This window comes from Diaporthe citri (assembly GCF_014595645.1).
Source record: "Diaporthe citri strain NFHF-8-4 chromosome Unknown scaffold_9, whole genome shotgun sequence".
In the NCBI taxonomy this organism is placed as follows: Eukaryota; Fungi; Ascomycota; class Sordariomycetes; order Diaporthales; family Diaporthaceae; genus Diaporthe; species Diaporthe citri.
Genome location: NW_025064854.1, coordinates 845,152 through 867,257, shown reverse-complemented (window position 1 = coordinate 867,257; position 22,106 = coordinate 845,152). Strand labels below are relative to the sequence as shown.

At 50.8% G+C, this 22,106-nt stretch overlaps 8 protein-coding genes across 8 annotated transcripts; 4 read left to right on the top strand and 4 right to left on the bottom strand.

Annotated features, from left to right (window-relative positions):
* Nucleotides 1–2,391: 2,391 nt before the first annotated feature.
* Nucleotides 2,392–3,521, top strand: INS49_015382 (uncharacterized protein; the record flags this gene model as incomplete). The annotated part of the gene is made up of 2 exons (XM_043176063.1): nucleotides 2,392–2,820; nucleotides 2,883–3,521. The coding sequence occupies 2 exons, from the start codon at nucleotides 2,392–2,394 to the stop codon at nucleotides 3,519–3,521; spliced, it is 1,068 nt and encodes a 355-aa protein (XP_043019518.1).
* Nucleotides 3,522–4,075: 554 nt separating this feature from the next.
* INS49_015381 (uncharacterized protein) lies at nucleotides 4,076–4,570 on the bottom strand (the record flags this gene model as incomplete). The annotated part of the gene is made up of 1 exon (XM_043176062.1): nucleotides 4,076–4,570. The coding sequence occupies one exon, from the start codon at nucleotides 4,568–4,570 to the stop codon at nucleotides 4,076–4,078; it is 495 nt and encodes a 164-aa protein (XP_043019517.1).
* A 2,681-nt stretch (nucleotides 4,571–7,251) lies between these two features.
* INS49_015380 (uncharacterized protein) lies at nucleotides 7,252–8,626 on the bottom strand (the record flags this gene model as incomplete). The annotated part of the gene is made up of 4 exons (XM_043176061.1): nucleotides 7,252–7,842; nucleotides 7,919–8,195; nucleotides 8,268–8,369; nucleotides 8,433–8,626. The coding sequence occupies 4 exons, from the start codon at nucleotides 8,624–8,626 to the stop codon at nucleotides 7,252–7,254; spliced, it is 1,164 nt and encodes a 387-aa protein (XP_043019516.1).
* A 1,516-nt stretch (nucleotides 8,627–10,142) lies between these two features.
* INS49_015379 (uncharacterized protein) lies at nucleotides 10,143–12,795 on the top strand (the record flags this gene model as incomplete). Its single annotated transcript, XM_043176060.1, has 6 exons — nucleotides 10,143–10,600; nucleotides 10,671–11,112; nucleotides 11,175–11,629; nucleotides 11,685–12,414; nucleotides 12,475–12,728; nucleotides 12,792–12,795. 6 exons carry the CDS (start codon nucleotides 10,143–10,145, stop codon nucleotides 12,793–12,795), a joined length of 2,343 nt encoding a protein of 780 aa, XP_043019515.1.
* A 2,134-nt stretch (nucleotides 12,796–14,929) lies between these two features.
* INS49_015378 (uncharacterized protein) lies at nucleotides 14,930–15,648 on the bottom strand (the record flags this gene model as incomplete). Its single annotated transcript, XM_043176059.1, has 2 exons — nucleotides 14,930–15,004; nucleotides 15,190–15,648. 2 exons carry the CDS (start codon nucleotides 15,646–15,648, stop codon nucleotides 14,930–14,932), a joined length of 534 nt encoding a protein of 177 aa, XP_043019514.1.
* Nucleotides 15,649–17,838: 2,190 nt separating this feature from the next.
* Nucleotides 17,839–18,615, top strand: INS49_015377 (uncharacterized protein; the record flags this gene model as incomplete). The annotated part of the gene is made up of 2 exons (XM_043176058.1): nucleotides 17,839–18,009; nucleotides 18,112–18,615. The coding sequence occupies 2 exons, from the start codon at nucleotides 17,839–17,841 to the stop codon at nucleotides 18,613–18,615; spliced, it is 675 nt and encodes a 224-aa protein (XP_043019513.1).
* Nucleotides 18,616–19,048: 433 nt separating this feature from the next.
* Nucleotides 19,049–20,053, top strand: INS49_015376 (uncharacterized protein; the record flags this gene model as incomplete). Its single annotated transcript, XM_043176057.1, has 1 exon — nucleotides 19,049–20,053. One exon carries the CDS (start codon nucleotides 19,049–19,051, stop codon nucleotides 20,051–20,053), a length of 1,005 nt encoding a protein of 334 aa, XP_043019512.1.
* Nucleotides 20,054–21,104: 1,051 nt separating this feature from the next.
* On the bottom strand, nucleotides 21,105–21,587 carry INS49_015375 (uncharacterized protein; the record flags this gene model as incomplete). Its single annotated transcript, XM_043176056.1, has 2 exons — nucleotides 21,105–21,331; nucleotides 21,425–21,587. 2 exons carry the CDS (start codon nucleotides 21,585–21,587, stop codon nucleotides 21,105–21,107), a joined length of 390 nt encoding a protein of 129 aa, XP_043019511.1.
* Nucleotides 21,588–22,106: the final 519 nt, after the last annotated feature.

Below are 22,106 nucleotides of genomic sequence, written 5' to 3'. Positions count from 1 at the left end.
CAATGCAACCTACACGTATCAGACGGATGCTCGTATCATAAATCAAGCTATTCATCATGCACATCACATCTCTATATTATTATCTGACACATAGGAATATGGCACTACTCACTTGGTCGTGATGGATGTCCAGACTAGGACACAATGAGGAAAGAATTCTGCCTTGGGAAATTTCGTTGTGCGACGGGTTTCGTTGTTGAACGGCGCTCAACAGCCAGTGCTGCCTTGACCTGTCATCTGTAACACCTCTTCCTACAGTGCTTTTAAAATTTGACAGGGTATCAGTAAATCCAGAGTTGGTCGAAAGAATTGAAACTTTCTTCGACAATCAGAGCGTATCTTGGCAGGAGTGTCCCTACAGAAGCATTCCTTCGGATCATGGACTCGCCAGTTATCCAATCAGATTCTGGTTCACCTCGAAATTGCTAACAAGAGTCACCTTCGATTGGGAATAGCATTCAGAAGGCTCTGTCGACCTGACGGTCGAGAAGTCAGAGGATACAAAAAGAGAGCCTGATCTTGAACAACTGATCGCAACATCACTTCGACACTGGAAATAGATAGTCTCCGTGTTGCGCTCGTACGTACGAACGCTTTCAGACGTGACTGAGGGGGCTGAATGCTTTCCATTATCTTGTCAAGAAAAAGACCTGCTAATTACCAAAAAACACGTCCGCGGAGAAAAGTTCGAATGGTATCCATGAGCACTGGAATACTTCTGACCAAGTTTAAATTGAATTACAAGAGCTTGGCTCTTGTAGACGAAGTGATTTAATCAATCTTCGCGCACGTGAAGTCCCGGTTCCACTGGCACTTGTGTCACCTAGGTAAAAGCCATGGCTGAAGTCCCTTCTAAGTCTGACGCATTGTGTATCCTGATTCATTGCGTCTTAAACTGGAGGTAGTGCCATACGTGCAAGGAATTCCATAAAATGCTACTCAAATACTTGTAATGTTCTTTCGGAGCCTTTGGAACTACCGCCACTCTTTGGATTATTTATGCACATAAGCAACGCAAACGTTTGACCAAACCCAAAGTCCTCTTTGCAACTACATCAGGGCTGTCACATTCGGTGTACGTATCACAATGATCTGCCAGTCCGAGCCTATCGTGTGTCATTAACCTAGCCAGGGGCTTGAAGAGAAAGTACATTCTCGAGATAGCACGGATAAACATAATCTCGGAGCAAGCACAATGATACCACTAACTTACAATGTACGCGGCAAGCTGGTCCGAGGCTGCTTGCTTGCTTGTTCGAGAGTCGTTGCGTTGCCACTCCTTTAGCAATAAAAATGGTAAGCCAAGCTTGGATGCTGTGCAGCTTTTAAGCATCTGACAGGCGATTCCCACATAAAGCAGGCCATTGGTCATAGATCCGCCATGTTCCCACCGAGCTCCGTAGAAGCAGCCCACCGGGAGAACACTTGGCGTTGGCCAGTATGTCATGCTTAAATGTGCTCAATTGACACGTCATGTTGTGTCGAACCAGAAGCTTTTGCCTTTATCCATTCTCTTCTTACCCCTGTCATGTGATCCCTTGACGGTGCAGAACCTTGTGGGACATCTGGGGGCTCATTTCGAATGGGTTCATTGTGGGAAGAGCAAAACGCGACGGAGAGGACAATTGAATTGCCCAAGCGTTCGCTTAGTCCTAGATAGTTCAGTATTGACTGACCGCTTCGTAACGTATCCACAAAGCTTGGATTGTGTAATTCTTGGTTATTGTCTATTTATGCGGTTCCTAGATTATCTAGAAAGAACTCGGATACGCTATTCCTAGGGTGCAATGCCTTTATTATGCGAACCGAAGGAGCAGGAAGTCGGACAGCGCAAAAAGGGCAAGGTTAAAACTTTGCGCAGGCTCGGCTGCCAAAAGACTTCGGTACTAGCCAAATAAATGCCGGCGATGGATTGTGTTGGTCCCGTTGAAATTACCCAGGTACCCCTTCTGCCCCTTCGCGGCGACCGAGTTCCGGCACTTTGATGGATCGCAGAGCCCCTTTTATGAGATGAGATCCACCGGCGAGCCGATGTTTCAAGTAAACGCCCAATGACGAGTGTTTGCTGTTTCGAAACGGGCCGGCCAAATCGGTCATTTTTTGGGGAAGGCCCATGATTCGATCTTTAAGCTTTTTTCCGCCATTCGCAGTGTGATTTTGTGTAATTCCCCAGATGAAGGAGTCGCCGCACCCCTGAGCGCGGACATGCCACCCCGTTGCCCTATCGGGCGACTAAATCCACACGGCCACACGGCACGCCTCGCGCCCTCAAGATAAATACCACCATCGCGGCTCTGCACTTGGCTGCTTGGCCTGGCTCATTCCCTAGCGGTACTACCTTCTCAGGCACAGCTTTTCATTCGTTCATCCAACCACACACATTCATTCAATATGCGTGTCACTTCTTCCATCCTCGCGGCTGGTTTCGCGGCCTCTGCCTTCGCGGCTCCGGGAGCCCGTCCGCATCGCAGAGCACCCTGCCCAGAGGCCGAGCCGGCCGCCAATGCCGTCTCGAGCGCCGCTGCTGCGCCCTCGAGCACTCCTACCGGGGCCGCCTCGTCCGGCTCCAACTCGTCGTCCGGCAGCGCCAGCGGCGGCCTGAAGTTCCTTGGTACCTCCGAGTCTGGCGCCGAGTTCGGAGAGAAGAACTGGCCTGGTGCTTACGGCACGGACTACATCTTCCCCGACACCAGCGCCATCCAGACGCTCATCGACCTGGGGATGAACATGTTCCGCATTCCCTTCCTGGCGGAGCGCATGGCCCAGTCCTCCCTGTCCGCGGACCTGGACGCCGACTACCTGAAGAACCTCACCACCGTCGTCAACTACATCACCGACGCTGGCAAGTACGCCGTGATCCCCACAACTACGCCCGCTACAAGGGCGAGATCATCTCGTCCAACGCGGACTTCAAGACCTTCTGGACCAACCTGGCCGGCTCCTTCAAGGCCAACGACAAGGTGGTGTTCGACTGCATCAACGAGCCCCACGACATGACCACCGACACCCAGACGGCCGAGCTCAACCAGGCTTGTGTCGATGGTGTCCGCGGCGCCGGCGCCACCACCCAGTACATCTTCGTCGAGGGCACCTCGTACACGGGCGCCTGGACCTGGACCACGTCCGGCAACAGCGAACACATGGGCAACATCACCGACACTGTTGATGACCTGCTCGTCTACGAGATGCACCAGTACCTCGACAGCGACGGGTCCGGCACATCGACCGAGTGTGTCTCCTCCACCATCGGCAAGGAGCGCATCACCGCGGCCACCACCTGGCTGCGCGAGAACAACAAGGTCGGCGTCATCGGCGAGCTCGCCGGCGGTGACAACGAACAGTGCAAGACCGCCGTCACGGGTATGCTCGACTACATGGTCGAGAACTCCGATGTCTGGATTGGCGCCTTGTGGTGGGCGGCTGGTCCCTGGTGGGCAGACTACATGTACTCCATGGAGTCTCCCTCTGGCACTGGGTACACTGCTTACAAGGACATCCTCAGCAAGTACGTTCCTGCTTAGGAGGTCTCACTGGTGGTTTTTGAGGGCTTGGAAAACACTTCTCTGTAAATATCGGATTTTGCATTCCTGCATGGGCTGTACCTAGACATAGACAAATGTACCTTCTGGACTTTGTTCCAAACCCACAATCACAGTGCATGGTGAGAGTGAAATTGATCTTTGGTATGAGCACTAGTGAACTTTTGGAAGTAGGCTACCGTGGTGGGCTGTGACTCCAACTTCTGCTTGATGTGAACAAAGTTGTTGCAGATGTCACTCCGGCCAAGTTGGACCACTGGTGGTGATCAGCTGAGCTGGTCATCAATTCATCCCTCCCTTTTTCGACACGCCAAAATTTTCACAGCCTTGGGAATTTCCCCTCCAACGTTTGGAACGCTTGACCTCACAAGACATGTCTTTCTCCCTTTCCAAGAACTTTTCCAAAGCAAGGAATACGCAACTCTGCTCCTCTGAGCCAGAAACACACCACAGACAGGCAAACCAATCCATCTGGATGCAAACACTTCCCTTGTAACGCCAATTTCCAGGTGCTTTCCCCTCGATCGCCATGTGGATCAATCCTTGCCACTTTTTCCAGAACCCTCCTTGGTGTCCTTGCGCATCTCTGCAGCTCCACCACGGGCCTTGGTCATCTCCACCCCGGCTTCCATCTCTGTCCTGATGTGGGAGGGCTGGGGCGACTTCATCGCCGTAGAAGCCCGTCTTCTTCCGCTGGTGGGCGTTTTGTAGTCGAGATGGGGTGCGTCAGACAAGTAGGCAGCTTCGGCAAACGTCGGCGGTCGTCCCTTCGGTGAGAAACCACCTGTGGGGGAAGGGTACACGAAATCTTCATGCGGGAGGTTGGCCTTTCCGTGACCATCTGAGTGATGAGATCTTCTGTGGGTGCGGCCTCGGCTCACAGATCTGCTGTCTGCCTGCTTGTCACGGCCGTGGTAGCCGGGTGAGGAGCGGTCTGGGGTTTTGGTCCGGCCCCTGGGAGGATCTGCTGGCATCTCCTCCTTCTTGCCTTCCCGAGGGGCGTGATCCGGATGAGGCTTTGTGGAAGACATGTCCTGTTCAAAATGATGTTTGAACTGGATGGAGGTGTGGAAAGGCGTTTGAGTTGGGAGAAGGCGGCGAGGTGTTGTTTGAGAGGTGAGCAACGTGAGGTGCTTTTGACTTGAAAGTGGCTCGCCAGTCGTGTGGTTTTATGTGATTCCGTGGTGCCCAAGGAAACCTCGCACCGAGTCTGATGGCCGTAGGTGCAGCTGCATTGAAAAAACAGCAGGTGCACACTGGTTGTCAATGGAGAGAGGTTCGCTTTGCAGGGAAGAACAGTGTTATCGAAAGGCGTCATAATGGTTTCAAAGCACCCTAAGGATACATAAAAGCCCCAGATCTATCTATTGTACTCATTAGAATGGACAAGTCAGTAACCTTCGGCACCAGATCGAACCGATGAGTCGCTTTGCCTCTGTTTGAGTCACTCCAAGTAGCCCTGATTGTTGAGGGGGGTCTGCTGCCGCACAAATTGTCACATTTCGGAAGATGGGTCGGTCACACAATTGGTTTTGAAGTCTGTCAATCTAGTATGTGCTCCTAAAATGAGCCGCACAATAGAACTAAACAATACAACAAGCAAGTCAATTTGAAAATGGGTGCCAGATCTGTGTTTGATGATCATGCTGCATATTTAGCAGAGGCACCAGTAGAGGTCGAAGCCTGCCCGTGGTGTTTTCGTGTGGTCATGGCAGAACCATGGCAAGCGCATTGGCTGCCGGAGTTGCTTCAAGCCTTCGGGGAAGCCCGCCCACCCCATGGAATTTCTTTTAGACACCCGGATGGAACTGAAATCTTGCAGTCATTTGCATTCAGTAATGAGTACGAGACCGGTGGTTCATTCAGCCAGGGACAAAACATAGATCACCTGTACTTGCATGGGCACTGAGGCTTGTTCCTTTCCCGACGTGGCTACAAATGTAAGGCTGCATCCCGAGGTCTTTTTCAGTCGCCCCACAAAGCCCTGAATTTCTCAATTCGCTATGATGAGGTCTGCCTAGCTGGCTTGCAGACTCATGTTGGGTGAGTGGATGCCCACAAGTATGCGCTTGCAGCTGTGTGATGGAACACACTGATGACTGTCTAGCAGTCTAAGGCAGACTTAAACGTCTGGTACTGGTGATACATAAAGTGGTAGCGGGATAGGTGTTGTCAGCATAAGTCTAAGCGCGATGGCGTTGGACAAGACATGCATCCAGAGGAACGACGAAGTCAATGCTACACATCTGCTATGATCGGCTCCCTGCCTTCACTTATGAACTGAAGCATAGTAGTCACCATGCGAGCTCGCCGATCGCTTTTCATAGGTGAGAACTTGAAATCCATGGCCAGATGTGTCGCATGGTCATTGCCGCCCTTCATCTTTCCGTGAACGCAGCCAACAACTGTTGCCCGGGTGACAAAAGATTCGCCACGGTCCACGAAGCGCTTTCGCTCATAAGGGCCTGCGAATTTGGTCATGGTATGAGGCTGATAAAGTGGGGATGCGTTTTGACAGGCTTAGAGTGTTTTGCGATGGGAAAGACGCCTGACAGAGGCCGTTTTATTTTGCGGAGAAGCCCGATCAACGTCGGCCGATGGAGCTGACAGAAACCATACATTTGGTGCGCTCCCAGATTTGTATCTTTCAACCGCGCTACTTCGTAAACACGCACTCATGGTTGGCAGGATCCGTGCCACTGCTGAAGCTGAGAATTCAGATGGTTACGCAATGTAACATACTACAACCAATCAGGAAACCGTTCTTTGTGACGCATATGCGGATCGAGATGTGCCAACAATGTGTTCGTAGTCGATGGATTTCCTGCTAGATTTCTGCCACCTAGGTGAAACATATAGAATGGGTATAGAGGGTACAACCTCAATACGGTCGACCTGCCCAATCAATGGGAATCTAGACTCGGATTCTGTCGAAGTCCGCATGGATCAGGTGTGACGAGAATTAGTTTAGTGGCCGGGAAGCCTCACTTATTCCACTTATGCAGCCACTTTGAGCTGAACCCACAAAATAGCGGTGTAGAAACTTGAGCACAGGAAGATGCCAGCCAAGACTGGCTGTGCCGTGCGAGCTTGAAGCATCTGCGTATCAAGGCAGACACCCGTACGCCCCACCCAAAACTCCCGTATCTCTTCACTCCGAACCAGGATTGTGGTAATGTGGCCGCGTCCTCCCAGTCTGTCTAGAATTGGGCAGTGGCCAGTTACCTGGGATGTATTTACTAAAAACTCAAAATTTGTGCAGTGTGTGAAGATCCAAACTACGTCCAATTCTTTCAGCTTCCAGTTACGAGCCGCATGCACTTATTGAGACATCAGCCGGTGTGGAGGGCTAGGACGCGGCTTTGGACTGCTACATCAAGTTAGAAACAAAGGTATGCAAAGTAATTTCTATTGTGATTGATGTTATTAAAGCAGTGTAGCCACTGAGAAGAGAATCGGAGGACCCCAAAACCTTGTAACCTCTTTCGACTGCTTAAAGTTGTCCCAGCGCGGCCAGCATACTGGTTACAGCAAGGTAAACTATAAGCGTACATACGTGTAAGGAAAACTTTGCGGCAACTTAAGCTACTTTGGATCCGTCCTTTGGAATACCCATGCGAATATTTGCGTCTCTGTCAGGTCGTCCTCCCGCCCCCCTTTCCCGAAGTGTAAGTATGAAACATGAGTTCGGTCGAGTGTTGGCGCTTCTGCCTCAACCTAACCGGCGCCGAGTAGGCCAGAGGAAAAAGACGATGAAGATAACGATGGTAACTGGGACACCAATGATGTAGAGATAGCGAATCAGCGGAGTGGAGACGATTATCCAATTACCCTTGTCATCTTGGGTGGTGACGAACAGTTGGCTGCCAATGATGGTAGCAATGGACGTGATTGGCAAGAACGCAGCGGCCACCGCAGTTAGGGTGGTCACGGATGCCGAGTCCTGCATCATGATGAGCGAGTCCTGTTGTGTCACCATGTTGAAGGCCAGGGTGCTAGCATTCTGGATGCGCTTGTCCAGGCTGGAGAGACGTAGTTGCGTTGAGCGAAAGAGGGACTTGTGGTATAGCAAACCTTCTCGGAGGAAATCATCCTCTGTAGGCGGAAGGTCGGCCTGAACTGGATCCTCAATATTCCTTGCCCTCGTGCGTTCAAGAATGGCTTCAGTGACGAGCAGATTGGAGTCTACCGTCTCCCTGAGGTAGGCAAGATCGTTCGCGTAACGGTGAAGGGTGCCGAATGGGGGCTTGTAGTACTGCTGTTTCTGGTAGTTGGAGCCCCCATCGACGTGATCGGTAATGTCCTGAGAGCTCATAGTTAGCATCATATCACATGCACGTGTTGCAACCTCAAGCAGTGAATCTTGAATAGCACCTCACCCTCTCGAGGTTACTAAAGATGGTACCCATCGTCCAGACCGTCTCATCCACTTCCAGGAATAGAGCTCCCAGGATCACGTTGAATAGTATATAGGGCGTCTTGCAGGCGGTGGACCATGAAGGGCTGTCAATGAACAACCCCAGCCGTTTGAGGACCGTAGGCGGGCTCGCAAAACACACAAGAGTGACTCCTAAGGAAGCAGACCTCCGAATGAAGAAACCGGCCTTCCAGTATCCCACCGAGCCAACCAGTCCCTCCCCTTGAGCGGGGATGTGCCTGCACAAATAGTGAAACCAGGAGCAAAAACTGTTGTTGACGGAGCTTGACCCAAAGCTATGGCTGACTGACTGTACCCTCTCTAAGGCGAACTCATCAGGAATTTGGAAGCAGTCATAGACAAGCCTCAAAGCGCAGGAGCGCCACTCATCTTCGACATCAGAGGGGCAAACTCTTCACGTCCGTCAGAACAATGTATACAATTCAAGCTGTTAAGGCCGGATCCAGTCGGCTTACACGATACGCAGGCTGGCAGCAGAATCAATGACTTGGGCCAAGTGTGCAGACTCGACGTTGGGCGTGTGTTTGAGGTTTGGGCACGGTCCCCGTTCCCACAAATCCACAGTGTGCCAGGGTTTTTCGAACAGGGACTGGCGAAAGGGCTGCAAAGATGGTGATGTCGAAGTCGAACCGGCAGACAGTTGCGACATTCTGGGTCGAGGTGATAATAATCTTCAAGTCGTGTGAAGTTTGGGGGCGTGGATTTCCAATTAGTGAGCGGTTGGAGACGATCTGATATAGATAAGCCGGATGGACAGTTTCAGCTTTCAGTTCCTCATTTGTAGCCTTATGGTACAGCCGGAGTACTAGTACTGGGCTGTGATACATACCTACTAGGTAAGCCGTGTGGTGGGCGGGTCACAGCTAGGTAACCCAGTATGACAGCTGCCAACTCGCATCCTAGCACGCTGGCCCCCTCCGCCTTCAAGAATGATCAAGGATCAGTTGAGCTTGCAGCATGTTTATTCGTCCCGGACAAGTACGTATCTAATACTCGCCAGGGTCTGCCGTGCTAGTGTAAGGCAACCACGAGTGTTTCTGCGTCGCGTAGCACACCGCTTCCAATATTGATTCAGTAAAGCTCAACGCCATTTCGACATGCTCCAATGACACGTCACGGCCAGCTGATGCGGCTGTGCAGTGTATGCAAGCGCGGCCCATATGCCCAAAATGCTTTGCCCATCACACCAAGGCGAAAATGATTGGATGATCTCGGACAGGGGCGCAGCAGGCTTTGTGGCAGATGGCGCTCTGCTCGTCAAGCCGGTGCCTACCGGCAGATTCTACCCTATAAAATCCCCTGCCCCTTAGCATCGCCGGCCCAAGGCAGTCAGATAATTCCAGTCAAGCGCCTTACGAACCACAAGTCAATACCTGACGGCTCTGCTATACATGGTATGAAAAACCCGCCTCATAGCCTGCACCCACTATTTGATTATTTAATTCTTACCGGCTGATACGCTTCACATTTGAAGGCGAGCAAAACAACCAGGCACGGCGGCTCGTGGACGCCGGCAGCGGTAAGTTATGCGCGTCCACAAGGCTATTTCTGAATGCTTAATCTAAAGATTGCACACCACGTCGGTTTAGGCCAAAGAATACTCAACCAAACCGTCTGCCTCCTCTTCATCATCAGCTGCATTCCGTCCGACCACACAGCCAAAGTCTCCTCAACAGCAGGGTGATAAGGCACAGCAGTCCCTGTCCGGACAGGCTCCTATTCAAGACAAGCATTCCCTCCTGCTGCGGTTTCGCAACAAGTTCTTCCGTTACCGTTTCTGGAAAAGCTAAATCTTGCTGCCCCGATTGCTCCTAATCCCTGCCTCGCTCAATCGTCGTCGAGACCGCAGCCGAGAGCCATCGTGGTGGCTGGATTCCAGCGGCTGTCAGTCTCCCACCACCCAAAGCTATTTTCCGTGAATACCGTGCTTCGCGGACTGCTCTGTGTCTCAGGAAACTAATTTTTGGGCCAATCATATGCAGTAGTCTAGAGATTCCGAATAAGCACACCGACTCCTGAGCATATTGAAGTACAAGTGACTGTTCAATGCTGTGCAGCGATACGCGTCTTCTCAACAGCAACGGGTGTCTGTTGCACCGCAACAGGAACACGAAGTCAACTATCGATACTGGCAACAAAAAGCTCAAAAGAGACACACCAGTTCCATGGCCGAAAACATGCTCCTGGGTGCAAGTTTTGCGGAGTTCGACATGCCACCGCAAATTCCCCCTTCCGTCTACCCCAGTAATCTACCACCAAAGCACTACAAGGACGATCTGATTCCCTTGAAAACCTGGAGGCATCATGGAATTTGGGCAGCTTTCACTTTCGCCTACCGTACCAATAGCTGCAAGTACCGCGATGACAGCAGTCATCGTCATCGCGACTTCGCCAACCGAGTCGAGACGCTACCACGTCATGATGCCCACGTCAACCCCAGGACTGGCGAGCTCTGCCCTCTCATCGTCCAGTGTACTGACGATGTGTACGAGGAGGCTCACGGGGTGACTACTTGGTGTCGTACCTACGTGCGAAAGCCGTCGCCATTTTATGTCCGTTTGGCCATTTGGACGAGTGGCTCTACACAGGACTCAAAGAGCTGGACGACCTGGCGTGTCCAAGTGTGGCGAAATTTTCCTGCTGCTTTGGCCACAATCCCTGTGGTCGGTCTGACTACACCTACAATCTATTAGCGTCATTGGGCTAACCGGTGTCAAGTGTTTTGGGGGTCTCTATTCAAGCAAACTATACTATGGTAAATATCCGCCGGTTCCCCATAAGTACTGGGGGGTTGCCAGATTGTGGAGCAATCTCCTAGAAAACCCACGGGAGCTTTCTCAACTCGCTGGCTCCACGTCCCAATACCGATCGCTGAAGCCTCGCAACCTCTGTCTGCTGACGAGTGATCTCTGGGAACCCATCGATGTGGCCCAATGGGAGAGCGAGCCTGCAAATTCAGCTCGAACATTGTCATATGTGTTCGTGGCTTACTCTAGCGAGCATTTCTACCACGATACCAACCAGGACATGATAGACTTGCACGAAATTGGAATGTTTGCAGCCCGAAAAGCCGGGGTTGCTGCTTTCTGGGTGGCCGGCAGTTGTATGCGAGATGAGAACGAAATTGAGAATGATGTGGGCACTCTCCATTTCGTATTTCTTTGCGTGTATAGACTTGGCAGCTGACTATACAAAAGGTCTACCGAATCTCAGACATTCTACGCGGTGCTAAGAAAATGATCATTGCCGTGGGTCCGTCGAAGTACAGCTATGATCCCAGATCGACCTCTGATCCACTCCAGCAATGGGGCTCGCGCATGTGGACACTACCTGAGGTACTACTCAGTCCAGGCCAGGAAATCACGGTGTACAGTCGTGGGGGCGATCTAAACGAGCCAGAAATCATTCCAAAGAACCAGGTTGCATCCAGAATGTGGGGAAGTGACGCTGACATCTCAAGGGAACTCATCGATCATTATCTAGGAACCATAAATCTCAGTACGATAGAACTCTCTGTCTTGACTCTGAGATGTCTCTATGCCAGGCATACTACGGAGTATCTTAGAGGTGACCACGCTTATGTGCTCATGGGTCTGTTGCGCGTACGTCCTCCGATTGACAAGATGGACAGTCAATTCCAAGCCTTCGCGAGGTGAGTTGGAGACCCAGCTGTTTTCGCGATCTGTCGCCCTAAGACGTACTGGCAGGCTTTCTCTCGCAAACCACAGCGATAAACTTCTCGAGCGCTACATCTGCACGCTTCCAAGGCAGCCGAACCAGCCATGGTGGGACATCACGGATGCATATGGATCTCAGCTGTGGGATATTGATCCTGTATGTCAAGTCGCTGCCATTTGTGACCACGACACAGTCGTGCTTGATGGTGCCCGAGGCGCAACCATTGAGTGGTCTAGATTTGACTGCATTTGGCACGCCACCGGTCCCTCGTGGAAAAGGGTGATTGCTTCATTCCTTGTACGCTTGGGCTGGACTTTTCTCGCCTCGGGAATTCTACTCAGCTACCTCGGCCTTGATTCGCTGATACGGTTTGAGGGACCCAAGTACCGGTACGATAAGGTCGGGAGCGAGGTCAAGCTTCCTTATTATTGCCATGTCGGATTCGGTGTATTCTTCTTACTTATCTGGTTCGCCACCGCCCTGGCCAACCCATTACTGGTACGCATTATGCTGGCCGGAAAGATACAGGACATCCAGGGGGCCTTTTATGGAGTGGAAGGATATCTTAATCCTGCAACGGTCGAGTGCCTTATATTCGGATTCAACTTTGGCCGTTTCAAGTGGTCGATCCATGGTAGCCTGCTCAGCCAGTCGCAAATCAATGAGCACAAGGAAAGGGTTGGCGTAGACCCGTGCGGGTTTGCGGACACCAAACAAAAGGTCGAAGCGGCGAAAAAGGCCAAACCTGGGGATATGAGGGTAAGCGGTGTTACTCTTGTCAGCTTTAAGTAGATCCCCGTGCTGACCAAGAACTTACAGATTTTCACGCTCGTCGACACCTACAACCTGGAAGTGACCATCTTTGAGGCTGCCCGCCCGCCGAATGTCCTCCTGTTCTGCGGCAGCGAGGGCGGCAAGCAGAGGGCGGTGGGCTGCTCGTACGACTGGACCACCCAGACTTTCTACCGCGAGACCGTTCTTCGGGTGCCAACTGAGTCGCTTGAGAGGGCATCCCGGGTGTCCCGCTTCCGCATGGGCATCCAGCGGCCGAAATGGGAGACTGTCCCTGGAAAGTCAGAAAAAAGAACGGTGGGCATTTGGAGAAATTTTAACGCGTCATTGTTGGACGAAATGAGGTAGCCTGTAAAGGAAAGGATTATCGTGGGAGTTTCGTACGTCTGTGGTAGGAAAAGCGCGTGTCGTAAATGAAGAAAACGGAGATTCGCAACCCCCAAATCGGGGGGTACACTCGTACATGCTGCAGCTAGTGCACGCTTAACGCCCCATACCCAAATTAGTATGGTGCAACATTGAGTTGCCCTTAGCAACGCTATAATTAACATACCCATTGTTATTTTTATCACCATTATAGCTTTTTTTATACTCTTTAAAGCGTTAATTGCTTTCTTATATAGTATTTTAAGATTATAATCTCATTTAAAATGCTTTCCTTGCCGTTATTATTGCCAATAATATCCTTAATAATTTCTTTTAACCTTTATATGCTGCTTTTTAGCTGTATATATAATGTAATAATTGGCTTGTTATTACGCCTTAAGAGAAGAGTAATTTAAAACTTATATTATTGCTGCAATGTTAAAAGAAATAAGATTTAAGCAATTAAATATTATTTTTGCAAAATTAATTAATGCCGATAAGCAATTAATTAATTTAATATGGCGTTGATATAAGGTGATTAAGTTGAGTTTGGTGGCGATAAAGGTTACGCAGGGCATTGGTAGTGAAGTTGCAGATTATGTGATTATGTATGGGTGTACCCTTCGATTTGGGGGGTGCGAATCTCCGTTTTCTAAATGAAAGTGTAACTGCCGGTGTCAAAATTTCCCAATTGGTAAAGGCTTAGACGTAAATTTCCTCGGGACCTCTAGATCTCTATAACATTATTTTCATCTCTGTATCACCGTGTCATAAGTATCATACTGCCATGGATAGGTATGAGAGTCCCGTGAGTAAATCTATGGTGACAGAAACAGCCGAGTAAGGAGGAAACATTGGCTCAATGACGGTGAGCCCGCTAACCATCTTCTAACCTCTGACCATTGAGACAGCAAAGTTATTTTAGGCCAACAGAGCTTGAGCGACACTATGTACATCACTAGAAACGGTTGCTTCTTGTACTTGTTCATCGCCATGTCCTCATTCGTCGGTGGCGCAAACCCAGTCCGAGTATTGATCAAAAGCCTGGGCGGATTTGGCGGAAACAGTTGGCCAGATAAGGGCAGAAAGGCCTAAAAGCCATGAATAAGGCCGTCTATGTCAGCATAACATGCGGTCGTAAACTCATCAGTTCAAATCTTGGTTCGAAGGCCAGGTAACACTTGAAACATGCTTACTACCAACATCTCCCAAACATTAATAGAACGAGCTTATCCATCTAAGTACTAAACGATGAATTAGTTTAAGAACAAGTCATCTTTCGGGCCCTCATGCCTGAAGGTGGTTCTCGATACTGCCGCTATTACAGCTGTCCAAATATTCTTCCAGCACTACATTCAAGTCCATAGGTTGTCTATTTCTTCAAGCACTGCATGGCGTCATAAATTTTATTCGGCTATTATGTGAACAGTCTATAAGCATAGAAGATCAAATCGAGGCATCTAATCCCTTCACAAAGCAATGCGCACCTTCGCGCTGATAAAAAATGCTACACCAAAAATGCTACGCTGCTTCAACTAGCTCCACTTTTATAATGCTTTCAGTTTCGTATCATATAAAATTTGTCTTGTCGAACGACAAATCCGCTTGTCCCTTTCTACGCTGTCCGCCCCTGGCGTGACGTGTTTTCGGAGTTTCGGTTATGCTCTTCTCTTGTGCGCTCCGGCGTTCCGTGGATGAGCCATCAGTTGAGCGACCTTCCAGGGCAGCCCGAGCTTTTGGGTGCACCCGATCGGGGCTTAACGGCGGGCCCAAGGTCGGTGAGTCCGGCATTCCATCTGGCAACAGACCCTTTACAGGAGGTGGTGGACGGAGTGGCTGGACGACACACGACGACCTCAACTCCTGGGCACGCTCCTCCGCCGGAAGTTCTGGCTTTGAGCTCTGGACCTCAGCCAGAAGTTCGTGGACTGGCTGGTGGCTCGGCCAGGCACTCTGAAGGCCGACATTGGGTGACGGGCTAAAGTGTGTCTCGTACAAGGGACTTTGGAATGGCCAAGTCCCAGAAATGTCACGGTGGGGGTGAAATACAGGAGGCGGTGGTTGCGTAGTCTGTGGCATGTGCCATTGCCCATGGTGGCCCGCAGACTGGTACTGTTTATACGAAGGTAAAGGGGAGGCTGAAGTCGGCGAGTAAAACGCGGAGCGAGGATCGCTCAGATGCGAATGAGTGCTGGAAGCAGGTGAGTCCGTGTGGCCCGATCCTGGGGTGTTGGGACTGTCCACCAAAGAGTCATTTAAGGATCTTGATGAGGAAATGTCCCGATGTCTTGGCTTGGCCGATCCAAATGGGCTCCAGTTGTATCGTCGCCAGAGCATAAAGCCCGCGACCAGAAGCAGGAGGACGACTACACTGACCACGATTCCAGCGACGGCTCCGGATGATAAGCCATTCGAGCCGGATTTTGCTGTTGTTGAGGACTTTCCGTTGCTAGAAGAGGTTGACGGCGCCAGAAAAGATGCTCTGTCGTAGTGATCAGATGACAATACCGCTGCTCGGAGATTTGCAGACGGGCAGGTCATGTTGACGCACGGGTTGATGGTGCAACATCCAATGAAAGGTGGGTCGTTCGCTGTGCAAGTATAGAAGTGGTTGTCGCCACCAGTGCTGTCGCAGCTCTGAGGGGGTATGTCAAGGTAGCTGGACTCGGAGAATGAGGCTGCTCGAAGATTCGCCTTTTCGCACAGGCCTGAGCCGTCTGCGCATGGGTCCGTCGTGCAGCAGCCGATGAACTCTCTCTTGGTGTTCTCGCAAATGTGGAAGTCTCCACCATTGGGGCATGATAGCCCGAAGGCTTTGTAAGGATTAGCTGACATTCTTCAGAGAGGTGCCAGTGGTTGGTACGATGAGTTTGGGTCTTCGCGTTTGAAGAGCTGTGAGTTTGCTCAAAAATCTGAATGGTGGTGGCCATTGATGAAGTTCGGCGTCGAACATATTGAAGAACATTCTGGCAACAAAGACATCCGTCCGAGAGGTTCCGCGAACCAAGCACTCGGGTATAGCCAAATAATGAAGCATTCAATTGTGTTACTTTTTTTAGAATCCCGTCCTTGCCACCGATATCACTTTATGAACGGGAGGCCGCGCCGCTCGGCGCGTCTGGAAAACTCAACGGCTGCTATTTTGGTTCTGGGTAACAACAGTACGTGCATTGCATCGAGAGTTCTCATTCCACGGAATCATTCTGAACCTATACTTCCGATTGTAAAAGTACGTACTGGCCTATCTAGAGGCGAGATTACTGATTTGCCCTCGACTTTTTCGGGCAAAAACAACATGAGGTGCTCTTGAATATCTCTTAGACTATTAGACGTGTCAAATCCAATCTCCTTTTACGTGCCAAGTAATGCGAGTCTTTTTCGCGAGCTGTTTACTCCCAAGTTATGTCCAGATAGATTCGTCTAAGATCTAATGCATGAGTCCATGCTTTAGGCAGAGAGACAACTACCATCTGTTTGTGTTACTGGAACAACCTAACGAGACTGTTGGAGTACACGTCAATCACATGAGACAAAAGAGCCACACTAGAACAACGGGGTGCAGAAGCAGAGATAATATTCTAAAAATAGAAAATGGTGCGAGGTAAAGCGGTTGACATTCTTTGTGTTCAATTGATCCGTGCCGGGCCGGCCGCATTATATGTCGATGAGTATCTAGGTACGTACAATTCGAATCATGACCATTTCAATGCTGACTCTGACACGAGTACTATATTCAGCAGTTATGGAGTCACACTCAACATGTGTTGCGTGCAGATGGCAAGAAGAACAGACTGATTTAACCTTTTGGACAAATTTTGTATTCTTTCAGCTCGTGCAGATTCTAGTTCATCAAGGCCCGTCATTTGTCGCTTCGTGTGTGGTTAATTTGAGGGCGAAGCAGTAAGACGCGAAACCCTAACCCATTGTTACCACGGATCTCAGTTCTGTTACCCCTTAGGGGTCGTTATAAGGGAGTCAGCATACGCCCACCCAGCTTCTACAGTATGCCCACCCAGCTTTTAGCGTTGGCCCACCCAGTATAAAGAAAATTAGCTGCATCCGCATTAAAATGCAAGTACTGCGGGGTTCCCAACAAGCCAGGGTAGCTATTTTCCAATTTAAGCAATACTTTAAAAATACAAGCCTAAAAAGCCCAGAGGGCCCCAGAGCGCCCAGAGGGCCCCAGAGCCCCCAGAGCCCCCAGAGCCCCCAGAGCGCCCCAGAGCCCCCAGAGGGCCCCAGAGCCCCCAGAGGGCCCCAGAGCCCCCAGAGGGCCCCAGAGGGCCCAGAGCCCCCAGAGCGCCTAGAGGGCCGCAGAGCGCCCAGAGGGCGCAGAGGGCGCAGAGGGCGCAGAGGGCGGCAGAGGGTAGAAGTAACTTTTAAGTTGCAAATAAAGGGGTAGCTATGAAACCCCTTTAAAATAGCTATAGCTATGCTTTATTAATAACCTTGCAGTACTAATATTTTATAGCGCGTGCAATCAATTTCCTTGTACTGGGTGGGCCAACGCTGGAAGCTGGGTGGGCGTACTGTAGAAGCTGGGTGGGCGTACGCTGACTCGTTATAAGGTTTCGTCTAAAGTATATCTGAGGAAGCGAGAAAGTTAAGAGAAAGTGAGAACGATCTAATCGGCTTCTTCTACGAGCTAGCGGCCGGTTGCCATCCGTGGACAAAGGTCTTGTCGATTTCATCATGAAGAGCTGGGACTGAGTACTGAGCGTCCGTTTCTTAAACCGAAAGGAACAGGATGACCAAATTTGGTGTTGTCAGTCCGTGCCTGAGGAGTGAATGCAAAGATGAGGCTACGGCATATGAGTGAGCAGTGCCATAGTGCAACCCGCATAAGAACCTTATTTTGACATCAAAGATGGTTTTGGATTTGCGTGGGTCTAAAAAAGGGGAGAAACGCGTTGCCAAACACATACATAAGCAAGCTTCACGCCATGCCCCATTCTTCGTACATAAGTTCCAAGCGTCTTCCTTTCGTTTATTCCATTTATCCGCTCTCTCCCGACCGCTTTGCACATGTTGCAAGCGGGCTTGCTGTTCTTGGTCATGGCCTCAGCTTCAGGTGTTCCAACGCAAGAGCTAGGCATCGTCGTGGCTCGGTTCAAGGAGCCACTCGAGCCTTGGGCACCACTGGCCAGCAACACATACCTCTACTCCAAGGGAGGTATTGGACAGGAGAATTATACTGTGTCCCATGACCTCTTTCGAAATTATACCAACCTGCCCAACGTTGGGCGTGAGGGACAGACCTACCTGACGCACATAGTCAACCACTAAAACTACCTGGAGGACGTCATGATCTTCACCCAAGCCAGTCCTTTCGATCTGACGGGCCCGGTCGTCAACAACAGCAACGAGATGGTCGCTGCAGCGATGCAAGTCCCAGTCGATGACGTGACGCCGTTCAACAAGCAGAAGCTGATCCGTGACAAGGACGACTGGGAGGAGACCAACTGGACCGCCTCGGAGGAGAAGCCGTGGATGACAGAGAACCAGCTCAAGACGCTGGCCAGGGCCAACTACACCCCCGCCGAGTTCTGGCGGTTTGTGCTCGAGGAGGAGCACCCGCCCGCTATCCGGGCAATGCATGGAGGCATCTTTGCTGTAAGGCGCGAGACAGTCCAGAGCCGGCCGGTCGAGGTGCATCAAAGAGCACTGCAGAGGTTCGAGGAAGCAATTGCGACGAACCCCGAGGTTGGATTCTATTGGGAGAGGACGTGGGCACCGGTTTTCTCGAAGCGGTATTGGACGTATCACCCCATCAACGAGAGCTCCGATCCGTTCCGAAAGTAAGGGGAGTAAAGTCTGCTGAATGGTGGCCTGGACACGCCGGTACTTCTTACATGAGCAATGGCGATGGAAGGCCCTTCATCATCAATTTGCCTGTTGGTAGCTCGATCACGACGAATTGTAATGTAGTGAAATGCGGGATTGAGGTCTTGACTCTGTGCTCCGGGTCCGTGTCAAAACGGTGGTTCAGGAATCGCCCCCGTATCAACAGAGCTGTAGGTGGCCGTCGCGTTTTGGCAATCGCAACCGCGTGCCTGCCATGTACAACCAGCGGTCCAGGCACCGACTTTTCACCTCTTATCTCATGACTTTGTCTGACGACTTCCTCCTGCATCCGAAACTTCATTACCACAAGGTCGCCCCGCAGCGTCACCTCTTTGAAGCCAGCGAGCGGTTCCTGCACCCATCGACATAACTCCCATCGATACGTACCACCATGGCAGAGTTCAGCCGCTTCTCTGAGCTGCCCAAGGAGCTGCAACTCCAGATCTGGGAGGCAGCCATCCCTCAATCCCCTTCTGTCCACTTCCTCTCATACCCGCCAAAGGACCGCCACAAGAGGCGCGCATACCAGTGGCGAGGCGAACTGGCCAACGCCAATCGCACCATCAACGTCGACAAAGACCCCGACACAGGCGAGCCAAGCATACGTGCGCGCACTTGGGGCCGCTACTCGTCTTATTTCGCCAGCCTCGCCCTGCTCCATGCCTGCCAAGAGTCGCGTCGCGTCTGTCTCGCGCACACTCCCTCGAGCGAAGCCCACGACAGCGACGCCCACGGGGTAGACTCATCCAACATTGTCTCCACGGACTCCTACAACCTCAACCTGGCTACAGACATCATCTGTGTCCAAGACCCCGATCCGCACTTTCCTTGGAGCCAGCCACGACGCCTCTCCTTGTTACCAAGACTGGATCCCGTGCGCATTGCTCTCGAGCGTCGGCCGTATCTCGACTGCAACGAAATGGGTAACTGGATCACGGAACTCAGTGGAGGAATTGATGGCGACTATGACTGTGCGACATCACTTGGCAATGAGGATGGAGACCCAGGTCTGAAAATGATCTATCTTCTGGACTACGACATGAAGCCAAAACACGCGATTGTCGCAGGAACATCACAAACGAATCATGATGGAACCAAGCCCCCAAATGAATCAGAGAGTGAGTCTGATGATCGTTCAGCCGTCAAGCTGCCAGGCCACACTTCCACACACAACGGCAGATTTCACGGACATGGCGTGAAGTGCTACGCTCTTTCTGCCAACATCAAAGAGACCTGCGCTGGGTGGGTCGTTCCTCAGGAGAGTCGTGACTTTCATTCCGATGTTTGCTTCCATATTCAACATCGCTATGGCTTCGCAGTTGTCCATAGTCTAGAGGAGGCAAAGAAAGGAGAGTACATGATCTGTGTCGAGTTCCTGGCCTGCGTCAAGGCTTGATGGTCTCCAAGAGGCATGCACATTTGTACACTCTATCAGAGCTCAGGTTGTATCTCACATCTTGGGGACTGGTCATGGATTCTACGGTAGCATGATAGCATGTGTGGCATTACCACAAGGGGAAACTGTATTTGATAGTCTGCTTGTCTGAGCTCCCAATCTCATGGCTTATGGCCCCTTACACTGATTGCTATAGTGTCTAGATAAAACATCTAATGATCTGTGTCATTGTATCGAGATTAGTTTGAATTGAGCTATCCATGTTCCTTAAGAAAATCCACACGAGAATCACGATAAAGAAATCATTTTCCGTACATTACCTACCTAGGCAAGCTATACCGTCCGCTGCTGGGTACCTTGGACAGAGAAACATCTCCGTTGCTCTACCGTATTACCGCAGCCAACTCTGCATAAGCTGATGTTGTGTGTCTTTGAGGGTAAGGTCGCGCAACAAAGAAAGCAAAGCAGGTCAACCGAGTATCACTGAAAGAAAGCGACTCTTGCTCCTTGGCGCAACAAAGGCAGCTCGTAACTATTTCTGGAAAATCGGTTGAAGGCCAGAACTAACACCAGGTTCACTCTCCACTTCAACCATTTCCAGCGTGCTCCGTGTGTCGGATATGGTACGTGATGATGCCTTCGGTTTCGTTGTTGCAGCATCTTGATACTGCCAATTACACCGAAATTTTCAAAACAAGGTGACCCATCCCCAGAATAGCCTCATTCATGTGGCGAAATCATAAACAGCCGGCAAGTCCCTGGATTCAGGTCCCCAAAGCCATCCCTGGGCGGGACGGAATGTACAGAATACCATTCTACGCGATACTCCTCTATGTGATGCCTTCTCTAGGATATTTTCCTACGGCATCACTTCCAACGATCCAACCGAGAACGGACAAGTTGTGATGGGAGTATGTCATTTCTCGAAGTGTATGTGCCTAGGTATCATATCTTAGGGTGACGATCCTGTCAAAGATCATGCATTCACACACCGTCCACAATTCCAGTGCCGCAGCATCTCCGCACACCAGACTACCAAATGCCCCTCAGTCTAGGGAAGATCGCATCGAAGGACCTCGACGGGCTGAGACTTCTCCAAGTACAGGCCGTAGACCTTGAGGCCATACTCGTCAGGCAGCTGGAAGAGCTTGACCTTGAGCGGGTTCCACGGGTAGTAGGACTCGGTTGGGAGACAACGGATGTCACTGTCCTCCTTCTCCGTGTAGTACTTGATGAATTTGACATCAAAGTCCTTCTTCCACTTGTCCTTGCCCTCGTCTGTTGTGTGGAACTGTCAGCACGTTTAACATGGACTGGGGACGTCTGCGACGGGAAGGGTAGAGTAGCGAAGGAACGAGATGGAGGACTTACTGAACCAGTGCTCATCTCCGTCTGGCCAGACCTTCTCAACGTAGTGCTTTCCGTGTTCTCCGTAGAGGTGAACGGTGATGTGGGACTTGGAGTGCAGCGCCGCAGCATGGGTCAGGCCCAGGAAGGGAGCAGCAAGCGCCACGAGAATGTTTGAAGGGTGCATGGTGACTGGTGACGCTGATGATTCTGCGGATGATGAAAGAGAAACGAGTTGAAGAGTTCAGAGGAGTAGATTCTGGGTGTTCGCCATGGCAGGAACGGATATTTACAAGAACTTGGGTCCGCACGGCCGTACTACTACGTAAACGGTGATCAAATCCCAACCCGTCGTACTCACATCAACAGCGAGACTTTTCTGGCGAACTGCTGCTGCTCGTATGCCACTACATCTTCGACTGGACGGACTATGGTGCCGAACGGACAATTACAAACATTGCTTAGCGTGAGGAGGTTGAAGCCGAGCTACACTCACTAGCTTACCAATGGCAGCGGCTACGATTTCTAGCACTACATGATCACATATCTCTTTAATTTGTACCTAGGAATTAAATGCACCTGGTCTGATTACGCTCCATCAACTAGCTCACTGTGTTGGGCGTTTTCTCGATGATTTATGTAGTAAACAGTTATATTTTAGCTTGAGCGGCCCATCTCTCTTTAATGACAGACATTCCTTTCAGTA